Consider the following 14,465-nt stretch of genomic DNA (forward strand, 5'->3'; position numbering starts at 1 on the left):
GAAAGGTGCCATGGAATGGAAATAAGATAGTGCCATGGCATAAGGGCGGTAGCAGACTGGAAGTGTCTAATTATAGGCCAGTTTGTGTGTCATCAATAGTTAGTAAGATCTTGGAGAAGGTGGTGAGGGACTATATACAGCAGATATGGATAATGTTATCTGTGAGAGACAACATGGATTTGTGAAGGGGGCGCTCTTGTTTTAGCAACATGCTATTTATGGGTAGATATGGGTAATGTTATCTGTGAGAGTCAACATGGATTTGTGAAGGGGGCGCTCTTGTTTTAGCAACATGCCTTTTATGATAATGTTACAAGAGCATTAGATGAGGGAAAGGCATATACTGCCATTTTCCTAGACTTAGCAAGGGCATTTGACAGAGTGCCACATAAGCTGATATTCAAGTTGCAGCACATTGTTCTGGATGTCAGATTGGTCAACTGGATTCAGGATTGGCAGTCTGATAGGTATCAGAGAGTTGTGTATGGGGGAGCAATATGAAAGAGGCAGAAGGTTACAAGTGGGGTTCCACAGGGCTCAGTACTGGGACCATTATTGTTTAACCTTTATATCAATGACATTGTCCATGGATTGCAAGGGGATATTCGGTTGTTTGCGGATGATGCGAAGCTGGGAAGGGTTATTAGTAATAGTGCAGATGTGTTAGCCCTACAAGAGAATTTGAATAAGCTAGATAGATGGGCAAATGAATCGGGGTATTGGTTTAATGCAGCAAAATGTAAGGTCTTGAGGTTTGGGACACATCGATGGGACGCTGCATACTCTATGGAAGGAGTTAAACTGGAGGAAGTAGGAGAGACAAGAGATCTGAGTTTGATGATTGATAGAAACTGTTTTAGATAAGAGATCTGGGTTTGATGATTGATAGAAACTGTTTTAGATAAGAGATCTGGGTTTGATGATTGATAGAAACATTGCAATATGTCCCCTGAAATTTAGGGGACATATTGCAAAGGTAGTGAAGGTAACACAAAGGATTGCTGCAATAATGAGAAGGACTGACGTGCAGAGATAAAATAGTTATCATTCCGTTGTATAAGACTCTGACCACCCTTAGACTATTGTTCTCAGATCTGGTCCTCAGGATTTGAAGGGGATAAATTAACTGTGGAAAGGGGTACAAAGGCAGATAACAAAGATGGTGTTGGGACTGTACATGTTAGTTATGAGGATCGGCTGAGGTTGGTGGATAGAAGGAGGTGTGATGTAATTGAGACTTCTAAACTGTTGAGAGGTGGTTACAGGGTTGACACTGGGGAGTTCTTTTGCTTGGTTGAACAGCGGGAAGGAGTCATTACAAGGGGAAATCCCTGGAAGTTACGAAAGGAAACTGTGAGCAGGAGGGTGAGGAATGGTTTCTTTGCATGGAGGGTGGTTGAACCATGGAATGCATTGCCTGATAGAGTGGTGAGAGCGAGAACGGTCAATGCATTTAAAGAGTGGTGTGATAGACTTTGTGTTTCCTAGGAGGGACCTCCCTCGATGAGTCTTAATAGACTTGTGTTTCTTAGAAAGGACCTCCCATGACGAGTCTTTTGACTCCATGAAGGCCTGAATAATAATAATAATTTCACAACATCAAACTGTTATCCCCACTCATGTGCCCATTTACTCAGTCTATTCGTCTTCTTGTAAGGCAACATCATCTGTACTCCTCATAGTTCAATCATCCCAGTTTTGCATTATCTTCAGACAGTATATCCCCTATTCAAATCTTCCCCAGTATCATTAACACACAGGTTAAACAGCAGTGGCTCTAAAATAGACCCCCGAGACACGCTAGTGACTTTCCTCTTCTGGGATATTACTCATCCACACATAACTTGTTGGTACCTATCAGACAGCCAATCTCCAATCCAATGCACCAGTCTAATATCCAAACCCATTACCCCATCTACTCTAGTTGGACTATCAACATATTATGTGTTAATCTATCAAAAGCCTTTGTAAAGTTTAAGAATATTACTGTGTATCCATCTCCCTCATTCAATGCTGCTATTGCCTTTTTGTAATAAGGTGACAAGGTTTTAAAACTTGAGATTCTGTGATCAAAGGATTCATATTTTATTGGTTTGGGTGTTCTGGAGGCGGAAAGCAATCTTGATGTGATAGGCAACAGGGAATCGAAGTTCAGGCTGAATTTCAAAGTGCTGAAGACTGGCCAGTAGATTGCTGCAATGGTTACAAAAATATTGACTAGAAAAGATGATGTGGTGGATCTATTCAATAGAATTATCTTGAACTATGCACAGATCAAGTCACTAGCATTTCAAGTGAATGAAGAAATTTTAGAAAATGGTACAAAGATGAATAAAGAAGTTTAATATCATTATCATCATCATTACAATAAAAAATTTGGTGACCAAATTTTAGCATAGTAGTCCATATGTTGTCTGACCAATGCCTTATATAAAAGCACCACTTCCTTATTCCTGTATGTTAATATACTTCTTATCATATAAGCAATACCATGTGCAGTCTTCACAACACTTGCACTGTGTCCTCAGAACTTTAGTCCACTGGCTATCATCACCCCAAGATTCTGAATCTCATTCACTACCTGAAATACAGGTATACATTCTTTTTCTCACTATCCAAGTCATTTATGCCCACCACTACCATTAATTCTGAAGCACGTTCCTTCCTTTCATGCAAAGCATCGGATCTTCATTTTATTGTACCGCCTGGAAAACATGTAATGTTTATTTATCACACCTTTAATGATTGAATCACCATATAAATCCACCTTATCTTTAGATGCTTGCTTCTTTCCGTTAACTTCTTTCTTCCTCCTGAAAGATAAGTAATTTTTTCATATTTTAGTTGATAACATTAGGTTCACTTATTGTAGTTTTTGCTTTAAATGGGTGTGTGATTGACTGAGTTATTTAGTTCATAAGTAAACTTTGTATTATTATTTTTTTTAATTTGATGTTGTCAGTATGGCCTCTATGCATGGAACAATGGCACCAAAGACCATGTTGTCTGGTGATTTGAATTTGCATGATTTTCTGCAGTGCAATGTGTGTGTGAGAGAGAGTGAGTGAGATGTATTCATCATAAAAATTAAAGGACATATCGAAAAAATTGAAACTAGAGAGCAAATGTGTATTAAATGTTTCCAAAGTGAGTGCCATTTAGGTGATGAAACTGAAACAAATGTTAGTAGAGTGGACAGTATCAATGGTAGGATAGAAAATGTCAGAATTAATGTCAAACATGTGGTGGTGGAAATACAGGAGAAAGAAATGGACATAAATAATTACACACTTGAATATTAATTTTAATTGAACAAAGTGAAAAATTGCAAGTTATTGAGGAGGCATAAAATTAGCAGGCTGAGAAGAGAAATAAGCAGTTGTGAAGTAAGAATTGAGAGACATGCAAACAAATGACTAAAACAAGTTAAGTAGAAAATTATGTATAGAGACTCAATGATCAGGAGAAGTGTTTAATGAAAGTAACAAAATCATGTTTCCCTGTCAAAAACATGAAGGATATTAGTCACATCATCTGGATGCAAAAAGGTAAGGCAAAAGAATTGTCTTGGATAGCACTAATGATCTGAGAGGCAAGTAGTATTTTATGGGGAAGGCTGTGAAGTAGTTGATAGACAAAGCAAAAATGAAGAGCGAGAAGGTGAATATTGTAAGTCTCTTGCCATGCTGTGATAGAAGTGAACTAAGGAGGAGTGGTGTTAATAGCAAATGAATCAATATGTAGGTTGTGCAGAAAGAATAATGTAGTATTTGTGGAACTGTGTTTGATGAAAAGAAGGATTTGTACAATGCTGATGGACCTCATCTAAATAGTTTTGGTGTTAGGTATCTAGAGAGCTCTGTTCACTGAGCATGCTGAAGTGTAAATTCAGGAAAACAAGCAGTTAGTGGAAGCAATTGAGTGTGTGTGAAGGCACCCATGAGGAAGTTGACTGTGAGAATGACCAAATGTGGAATCTGGTCTCTTGAGCAAAAATATTGAATAGGGTAGTCAATTCAGGAAGTAAGGGTGATTGGGATTCTAAAGGGATGCGGGAGGAGTGTTTGTCATTGGTTAGTGCAACCTTACCAAAAGTTATAGGTATTAGTGAGACTTGGCTGACAGCAGATGTAGTTACAGGGATAGAATGTGAAGGGTTTAGTACTGTAGTCCTGTCCCGTATGCACTGGTTCACTTTCTGTGGCTTCAATTACCCACAGTTAACTCTAGTCTGAAAATATTAAATGGAAAATTTCAGAAATAAACAATTCATAAGCTTTAAATTGTGTTCTGAGTAGCATGATAATCTCGTATCATCCTGCCCGGGACATGAAGTATCCTTTTTTCCAGCACATCCATGCTGTACTGTACCATACTGTATATGCTACCCACCCGTTAGTCACTTATGGTTAAAATTGGAAGGAATTGAATTCATCTAAAATTTCAAAATTTGCATATAATGCAACTTCTTACCTTTTAATCATAACAGCAAAACCAAAGAAAATTGGAGCTCATCAGTACATTTTGAATTATTCCATTTTGAAAGTCGGACTCTTTCCCTTCCAATGGTCATTTCATTAACATGAGAATTTAAGGTAGACCACAGCAGATGCATCACTGTGCAATTTTTATTACAATATATTGCTATACAATAATTGTTCTATTTTATTATTAGTCATTGTTGTCAATCTCTTATGTGCCTGATTTTATAAATTAAACTTTATTGTAGGTATGTATGTATAGGAAAAAACATAGCATATATAGGGTTTAGTGCTATCTGCGGGTTAAGGTATCGACTGGGGGACATGGAATGTTGCTCCCGTAGATAAGGGCAGACTACTGTATTTTCAAGGAAGGTAGAATGGGGTGGAGTACTGCTGATGATAGCAGATGAATTGCAGCCAGAAAGAATAGCAGATAGGCAGGAGGGTGGCTGTTCATTTGAAGTAATCTGGTGTAAGATCAAAGCCAGTAAGACAAAATATACAATTGTTGGTAAATGCCTGGGGAAAAGGTTCCAGGGGAGGATCTGGAAGACATACATCAGCAAATTAGTACAATGAGAGCAGGTTGAGTGATTATGGGAGACTTCAGCTATTGAGATATAGACTGGAAGGAAGAGAGATTACATGGCAAGAAGGAAATAAAATTTATGCATCTAATAAGAGATCATTACTTGAGGCAGCATGTGATTGAGGGGACTTGGGACATGAGAGTATTGGACCTGGTCATAGGATCAGAAGAGCTATCCATAACCAATGTGACCACGTTGCCTTTGATTGGTGAAAGTGACATGTGGTCTTGACTTGGGAGATTGTACAACATGAGGAATATTCTGTCAAGAAAGGGATTATGTGGAACTACAAGGCAGGTGATAATGACAAGCATAGGAAGAAGCTTAAATCTGTGCCATGGCATAAAACACTGCAGGGTAAGGATGTTAGTAGTGTGTGGGAGATAGTTGAGGGTCATCTAGAGGAAGCAATGTTAAATTGTATACCTAAGGTAAGGAGGGTTAATCAGGTAGGAGTTAGATGAATGAGTAATATTATTAAGCATGAGCTGCAGAATTAGAATATATTGGGGAGGATATATGAGGAGAAAGGTGACCAACAGACTTATGAACAGTGCAAGGGTAAGGCAAGAAAGGTGACCAGATGGTAAGGAAGGCAACATTAGATTACAAGAAGAATCGAGCCAAGCAGGCCAAAAGAAATTCCAAAGAGTATTTTGTTATGTGACAAGTAAGAGGAAAAATGACTATGGAAAATTAACGCTAACAAGTGCTGATGGTGATGAAGTGACAGAAATAATAATAAAAATAAATAAATAAAATAGTTGAGTTGCTGAGTTGACCACTTTGCAAGCATATATCATCAAAGTGAGGTTACTGCTGTGACATATGTGATAGACTGATTTGAAAAGAGAGATGGATGTATTGGAGATTTTTTAGAATATTGCAGAATCTCAATATAAATACAGCTGTGGGATTAGATGGGATATTAGCTCCAGTTTTGTTACAATGTGCAACTGGCAATGCCTCTGAGTACTGAGTAGACTCTTTCAAATTCCAGCTCTAGTAGAGTTCCAAGGAGTGGAAAGAGGACAAATTCCCCTGCATAAGGGAGGTTTTAAGATTGCACTAGCAAATTATAGACCAATCAGAATCTGAGGAGTGGTGGTAAAAGTACTGGAAAAATTGGTCAAAAAGGGAATTCAAGAATGGGTGGATAAAAAATATGATACTTTATGAAGGACAGAATGGCTTTGTTAAGGGTTGGTCATGCCTTAGTTACTTACTATGTTTTTTATATTAGTATATTAGTGACAGCTGAGTTGGATAAAGGAAATGGCTACATGATGATTCTGCTGGATTTTGTCAAGGCATTTGACAGAATGTCACATGGAACTCTGTTACACAAATTAGAACAAATGGGGATGGGTATGATACTGGTTATGTGGATAAGATGGTGCCTGCTGGACAGATATCAAAAAGTGATTTATGGAGGGATAGAATCAAGGCAAAGACAGGTGACTAGTGGTGTGCTGCATGGTTCAGTGCTGGGACCCACTACTGTTTAGTTTGTACATAAATGATGTAGGAAATATTCAGGGTGATTTCGAGAGCTTGCAGGATGATTTAAATAGGCTGTCTGTGTGGGCAATGGCGATGCCATTTTCATTTTCGGAACATCCTAACCTTTCATCATACTTCTCACATGTTGTAATATATTTCTTCTCATTTAACCTAACATTCCATGTCTTTAACATTTTTGGGTGTATATATGTAACAATTGTTGCAACATATCCACTTTGAAAAGTTCAGGGAAGAACTCCATTTCTGAGATGTTTATATTGGAGTTGTCAGAAGGTGAATTGGATTGGATGAAGCAAGAAATGAAATGGATGCGGAATGAAATTAAGAGAATGCAGGTCAAAACTATTAAAATAAATCATGATGGCATGAAAGAGTTAACAAAAGATGAGCGAGTGGCATTGTATGGCGACTCCATTATTAAAGGTGTGCTAGAGGATAAAATGCACAAGGTATGTTTTCCAGGCGGTAAAACGAGTAGAGTGATTGAGGCATTGAATATGAGGCGGGAACGAGCAAAAGAGTTAATTGTATTAATTGGTACGAATGATTTGAGAGAGAACAAAGAGCATGTCAAAATGAATGTCAGGAGACTGCTTGGAAAGATAAAGGAGAATAGTGTGACAGGAAGGGTGGTCAGTGTGTTGCCTAGGTATGATTGTGGTGAAATGAGGCGGAGAGCAAGGATTATGAATGATATTCTGGCTGAAATGTGTGAGGAGATGGGAGTACAGTTTGTTAATGTGTGGAATGAGTTTGAGGGATGAAGTGAGCTGTATGGGAGCAATGAACTGCATTTGAGTGGTTATGATGTGAGTCGCTTGGAGAGACTGCTGCTGGAAGGTAGAGAAGTGAATAGAGAGAATGAATCAGATCGAGAGGGGAGTGATGTGGAAGAGCAGGAGAGTAAGACAGGAGAGATTGAAGGAGTGGAAATGAATGTGGAAGTGAGTGGTATGAGTATAGATAATGAGAGAATGGGTGTGCAAGAGGAGCAGGGAAACGGGGAGGCTCAGGGTGGACAGGGATACACAGCATGAGAAAGGTGGATGCTCTAAGAGGAGGTGAGAGAATGTGTGGGCAGGAAAGTAATGGGATGATCAGGGATCAAAAGGAAACAGATGGAATTGCAAAGGGTTCTAAAATGAAGAAGCAGAAAGGGAAATGGCCCCAGTCCAGTATGGAGAGATCACATCGAGTGAGTGGTATCAGTGGAACTAGCTGTAGATCCAGAAATGAGTTGTTGTGTTTGTATACCAATGCTAGAAGTATAAGAAACAAGGCGGATGAAATGGTTGCACTAATTGCGTCTGTGCACCCAGAGATTGTCGGAATAAGTGAGACATGGTTAGATGAGGATGACATCCTGACAGGAATAGAGATGGAAAGGTATGATGTGTTTTGTGAGGATAGAAGGGGTAAAAAGGGAGGGGGAGGGCTATTGATGATAGAGAAAGAGTTATGTCCATACAAGGTAGAGATGCAAGGGGGAAATGGGGCCAGTGGTTTTGAGGCAGTATGGTGTGAGATAGAGGTGAATAGAATCAAATACTTGGTGGGATGTTGTTATAGACCTGGTAATGTGGATGGTGGTGATAGTGAAATGTATGGTCAAATAAGCCAAGCAAATAAGAAAAGGGTGATCATTATGGGTGATTTTAATTATGGCAATATAGACTGGAATGAAGAGATAGCAACTGGAAGTAAAGAAAATGAGTTTCTTGAGTTTTTGAGGGATAACTACCTCAGACAGTATGTAACAGAGGGCACAAGAGGATTAAGGGTCTTGGATTTGGTCATCTCATCGGAGGATGTAATTATCAATGAGGTATCAAATCATCCACCAATTGGTGAAAGTGACCATGAGGTGATTACTTGGGTGGTTGCCAGCAGTGCAAGGACCCCTGTGAAAAAAGGGTATATGTGGAACTACAAGGGGGGTGATTATGAAGAGCTCAGGAGACAGCTTGCAGGTGTAGCATGGAATGAGGAGTTAGCTGGAAAAGAGATCAATACAGCTTGGGGGATTTTCAAAAAATATTTAGTGGATGCAATGTCTAAATGTATACCACGGGTGAGAAGGTTAAATAAGTTAGGTGTGAGATGGATGAATAAAGAGATTAAGCATGCAATACAGAGAAAAAGGGCATTGTGGAGGCAGCATAAGAGAAGTGGAAGTAACCAATTTCATGAGTTCTACAAAGACCAGGCAAGGAGAGTGACTTGGTTGGTGAGAGTAGCTAAAGAGAGGTATGAACAGCAGTTAGCTAATGAAGCTAAAAAGAATCCTAGGGAGTTTTTTCGATATGTAGCCAGCAAAAGAAAGAATGATTATGGAAGGATGACATTGATTGGAGGAAATGGTATAAAGACAGCTGTTGCAGAATGTGTGGTGGAGATACTTAATGAGCAGTTCATAAAGATCTTGAATTGTGAATGTGAATGTGACTTCATGGAGAGATTAAGAGCAGTTGATGATGGGGAGGAGAGACTGACTGTAAGTGAGCAAGAGGTGTTTGGGGAGTTGAGTAAACTAGATGTAAATAAGGCTGTGGGACTTGATAATATATCACCGCATATTCTGAAGGAATGTGCCAGAGAGTTGACACCTGCCTTGACATATTTTTTTAATACGAGTCTTGCACTTGGTCAAGTCCCTAAAGATGGAAGGAGGGCAAGATTGTGCCACTTCATAAAGGAGGTGATCGAACTCAAGCATCAAACTATAGGCCTATCTGTGTGTCAGGTGTTGTGGTTAAGTTGTTGGAGAAGCTTGTGAGAACTAGGATCCAGAGTTGGGTTGACAACAATGGTATAATCTTTGATGGACAGCATGGATTTGCTAAAGGGAGGTCGTGTTTTAGTAATCTACTTACTTATTACAATAAAGTGACTGCTTCCTTGGACAGAGGAGAAGGATACACAGTAATATACTTGGATTTCGCAAAAGCTTTTGATAGAGTACCTCATGATAAGTTGACAGTCAAACTAGAGCAGATGGGGTTGGATATTAGATTAGTGCATTGGATTGGAGACTGGCTATCTGATAGGTATCAACAAGTTGTGTATGAGGGTGCAATATCCAGGAAAAGGAAAGTCACTAGTGGAGTGCCTCAGGGATCTGTTTTAGGGCCATTACTATTTAACTTGTATATTAATGATATTGGCGAAGATTTGGATGGAGATATTCAGTTGTTTGCAGATGATGCAAAGTTGGGACGAACCATAAAGAGTAGTGAAGATGTTGTGGCCTTGCAAGAAGACTTGAATAAATTGAGTGATTGGGCAAGCAAATGGGGATGTGAGTTCAATGTTGCAAAATGTAAGGTTTTAAAATTTGGAAAACAAAGATAGGATGCAGAATTTATGCTTGGTGAGAATATATTGTTTGAAGTAGAGGAAATAAGAGATCTGGGAGTGATAGTGGATAAGGATCTAAAATTTAGGGGTCACATCGCCAAAATTGTGAAGACAACACAAAGACTTCTGGGAATGATGAGGAGGACACTGACGTGTAGAAGTAGGGAGATTCTTGTTCCATTGTATAAGGCTTTGATTAGGCCACACATGGACTATTGTGCCCAGATTTGGTCACCTGGTTTTCAGAAGGATGAAGAGATGTTGGAAAGGGTCCAAAGGTGACTGACTAAGGTAGTTTCTGACCTCTGGAATGTCGAGTATGAGGAAAGATTGAAAAGATGTAATTTGCAGAGACTAGTGGAGAGAAGGAAGAGGGGAGATATGATAGAGACCTACAAGTTGGTAAGGGGTTGCTATAGGATCAATGGTGGAGAAGTTCTACAGCGAATAGTGGGAGATCAGGGGAGAACCAGAGGTCATCCCTGGAAACTGTATAAAGAGGGTGTGAGTAGGGGAGTGAGAGGCAGGTTTTTTTCGTGCAGAGTTGTGAATGATTGGAATGCCTTGCCTGAGAGTGTGGTGTCTGCAAGGAGTTTGAATGTGTTTAAGACCCGGTATGATGAGATGTGTGTGAGATAAAAGGACCTCCTAGATGAGTCTTTGACTCCATGAGGTCTTGTTTAATAATAATAATAATAATAATAATAAAAGGAACAATAAATTTCTTAGCAACCTTAATCTTTGTGCTGTTTCTTTTTTCACAATATATTCTTTGATCTTCAATCTGATGTCCAGAATGAATTCCAGATCCCTCACTCACTCATTAGTTTCTTCTCAAAAGTACAATTTGTAGCTTGTAATTTCATATTTTCTCTTTTACTGTTTAACAACTATAAAGCTTTTTGCCCTTACATCATACTCATAACATTCTATAATTTTGTGTCTAATCTGATAATTTAAAGGTATTCAGTTTTATTTAAGATTCAAGTTTGACTTTGTTATATTATTTTATTTTAGATATTGATGAATGTATGGTTTCTGATGATCTCTGTAGTCATGTTTGCAGAAATATCATAGGTAGTTATGAGTGTGCATGCTTACTAGGATATTCAATGCAAAACAACATTTGTCAAGTTAACAGTAAGTTTTTTACCTAACTTCTTTTCCATGTATCATATAAGTTTAATGAAGTATTTTTTTATATGAAAAATTACTGTTTCTGTATTATAACAGAATTTGCAATAATTGTATGTTTACTTGCAGGTCCAGAACCATTGTTAATTTTCACCAATCTGCATGAAGTTAGAGGTTTGTGGCTGAGAACAAACAAATATTTTCCTATATACATACCTGCAGCTCATGCTGTCTCTGTTGACTATGATCCTGAAGAACCAAGGGTATTTTGGGCAGAAGTTTCTAATAATGAATCATTTATTTCTTCAAGTAATTTAGGATATTTGAATGCAAAAGTTATAATTCATAGAGGTGAATATTTTTAAATTAATAAGAATGTTTTGCACTATTCAGACTATTCAGATTTTAAAGTGTAATGTATTCTGATAAATTACTACTTACTATATCAACTGAAAATAAGCAAATTTTATCTAAGCAAAAGAAAGAATGATTATGGAAGGATGACATTGATTGGAAAAAATGGTATAAAGACAGCTGTTGCAGAATGTGTGGTGGAGATACTTAATGAGCAGTTCATAAAGATCTTTTAATCTTGTGAATGTTACTTCATGGAGAGATTCAGAGCAGTTGATGATGGGGAGGAGAGACTGACTGTAAGTTAGCAAGAGGTGTTTGGGGAGTTGCATAAACTAGATGTTAATAAGACTGTGGGACTTAATAATATATCACCGCGTATTCTGAAGGAAAGTGCCAGAGAGTTGACAACTGCCTTGACATATTTTCTTAATACAGGTCTTGCACTTGGTCAAGTTCCTAAAGAGTGGAAGGAGGGCAAGATTGTGCCACTTCATAAAGGAGGTGATCGAACTCAAGCATCAAATTATAGGCCTATCTGTGTGTCAGGTGTTGTGGTTAAGTTGTTGGAGAAGTAGTGAGAACTAGGATCCAGAGTTGGGTAGACAACAATGGTATAATCTTTGATGGACAGCATGAATTTGCTAAAGGGAGGTCATGTTTTAGTAATCTACTTATTACAATAAAGTGACTGATTCCTTGGACAGAGGAGAAGGATACACAGTAATATACTTGGATTTCGCAAAAGCTTTTGATAGAGTACCTCATGATAAGTTGACAGTCAAACTAGAGTATATGGGGTTGGATATTAGATTAGTGCATTGGATTAGAGACTAGCTATCTGATAAGTATCAACAAGTTGTGTATGGGGGAGTGATATCCAGGAAAAGGAAGGTCACTAGTGGAGTGCCTCAGGGGTCTGTTTTGGGGCCATTACTGTTTAACTTGTATATTAATGATATAGGTGACGATTTGGATGGAGATATTCAGTTGTTTGCAGATGATGCAAGTTGGGACGAACCATAAAGAGTAGTGAAAATGTTGTGACCTTGCAAGAAGACTTGAATAAATTGAGTGATTGCGCACGGAAATAGGAATGTGAGTTCAATGTTGCAAAATGTAAGGTTTTAAAATTTTGAAAACAAAGATGGGATGCAGAATTTATGCTTGGTGAGAATATATTGTTGGAGGTAGAGGAAATAAGAGATCTGGGAGTGATAGTGGATAAGAAGCTAAAATTTTAGGGACACATTGCCAAAATTGTGAAGACAACACAAAGGCTTCTGGGAATGATGCAGATGACACTGACGCGTAGAAGTAGGGAGATTCTTGTTCAGTTGTATAAGGCTTTGATTAGGCCACACATGGACTATTGTGCCCAGATTTGGTCACCGGATTTTCAGAAGGATGAAGAGATGTTGGAAAGGGTCCAAAGGTGACTGACTAAGGTAGTTTCTGACCTCTGGAATGTTGAGTATGAGGAAAGATTAAGAAGATGTAATTTGCAGAGTCTGGTGGAGAAGAGGAAGAGGGGGAGAAATGATAAAGACCTATAAGTTGTAAGGGGTTGTTATAAGATCAACGGTGGAGAAGTTCTACAGAGAATAGTGGGAGATCAGGGGAGAACCAGAGGTCATCCCTGGAAACTGTATAAAGAGGGTGTGAGTAGGGGAGTGAGAGGCAGGTTTTTTTCGTGCAGAGTTGTGAATGATTGGAATGCCTTGCCTGAGAGTGTGGTGTCTGCAAGGAGTTTGAGTGTGTTTAATGCTCGGTATGATGAGATGTGTGTGTGTGACAAAAGGACCTCCCAGATGAGTATTTGACTTCATGAGGTCTTGGGATAATAATAATAATAATATATGAGGGTGGTCTGAAAAAACGAATTTATAATTTCAAAATTATTTTTATTTTTCAACATAATCTCCCTGAAGACTTAATACATTTATTCCAGCGATGCTCCAGCCATTATCCCCTCCCTGTAGTGGTTCTCAGTAAGATCTGCAAAATACCCTTCTACAGTGCCCTAAATCACCTCTTGATTCGAAGAAAAATTCTGACCAGTGGGGAAGGATTTTAATTTTGGAAAGAGGTAGAATTCAGAGGGAGCCAAATCTGAGGAATAGGGTGGATGTTCCAACAATTCATAGTGCAGATCCTTTAATTTTCCTGTTGCCAAAACACCTTTGTGGGCAGATGCATTGTCCTGATGAAAGGTGATTTTTTTCCTTCTGCAAACTGGGTCTTCTCTCACAAATTTTTTCGTCTAGTATCTTTAAATCAGGATAATATTCCCCAGTTATTGTTTTAGCCTTTTCATGGTAATAAACAAAATGCCTTTAGCATTCCAAAACACCAGTGCCATTACTTTTCCTGCTAATGGAACCAACTTTGTCTTTGGCACTGAACAACCGGCTTCTGTCCACTGTTTTGACTACCGTTTGGATTCTGGTGTATAATGGTGAATCCAAGTCTCATCCATAGTAATAAATCGACGCACAAATCAGTTTTATTCTTGTTAAAACACTCCAAGCACTGTTCAGAGATTTTCATGCGAGTGTGTTTTTGACCTGCTGTGAGCAAGCGTGGCACCCATCTTGCGCAGAGCTTTTTCATTTGCAATTCTTCATGCAAAATATATCCTACATGTTCTTTTGAAATGCCAATAGTCTCAACAATTTCATGCACTTTGATGCACTGGTCATCCAATACCATACCGTGCACTTGATCAATGATTTCTGGTGTTGTTACACTCGTTGGGAAAAGTTTATGGGCACTCTTCTCCTTTGTTTTTGACAATTAAGAAATGGACTGTCGAATTTAAACATGGCCGTACCAGCCTTGAAGATGATACAGCCATGTTTAAACTTGGCAGCCCATTTCTTAATTGTAGAAAACAAAGGAGAAGAGTGTCCTTAAACGTTTATGAACTTGGAATGAATTTCTTTTGGTGTTAAACCATCTTTTACAAAGAATTTTATAACTGCACGATACTCAATTTCATCCATTTAAAGGGATACGGACA

General features: G+C 38.5%; 1 protein-coding gene across 1 annotated transcript in view; it reads left to right on the plus strand.

The window, feature by feature from the left end:
* The window catches only part of LOC150092758 (low-density lipoprotein receptor-related protein 2-like), a 599,453-nt gene that overhangs the window by 191,193 nt on the left and 393,795 nt on the right, over positions 1 to 14,465 (plus strand). The window contains exons 7-8 of the mRNA XM_090414271.1: positions 10,973 to 11,095; positions 11,219 to 11,440. Of these exons, the coding sequence (XP_090270397.1) occupies positions 10,973 to 11,095; positions 11,219 to 11,440 (345 nt within the window). The remainder of the gene's footprint in view (positions 1 to 10,972; positions 11,096 to 11,218; positions 11,441 to 14,465) is intronic.

Source organism: Typopeltis vanoorti, chromosome 25 (assembly GCF_054136105.1).
Source record: "Typopeltis vanoorti isolate ZY-2024b chromosome 25, IOZ_Tvanoo_1.0, whole genome shotgun sequence".
NCBI lineage: Eukaryota > Metazoa > Arthropoda > Arachnida > Uropygi > Thelyphonidae > Typopeltis > Typopeltis vanoorti.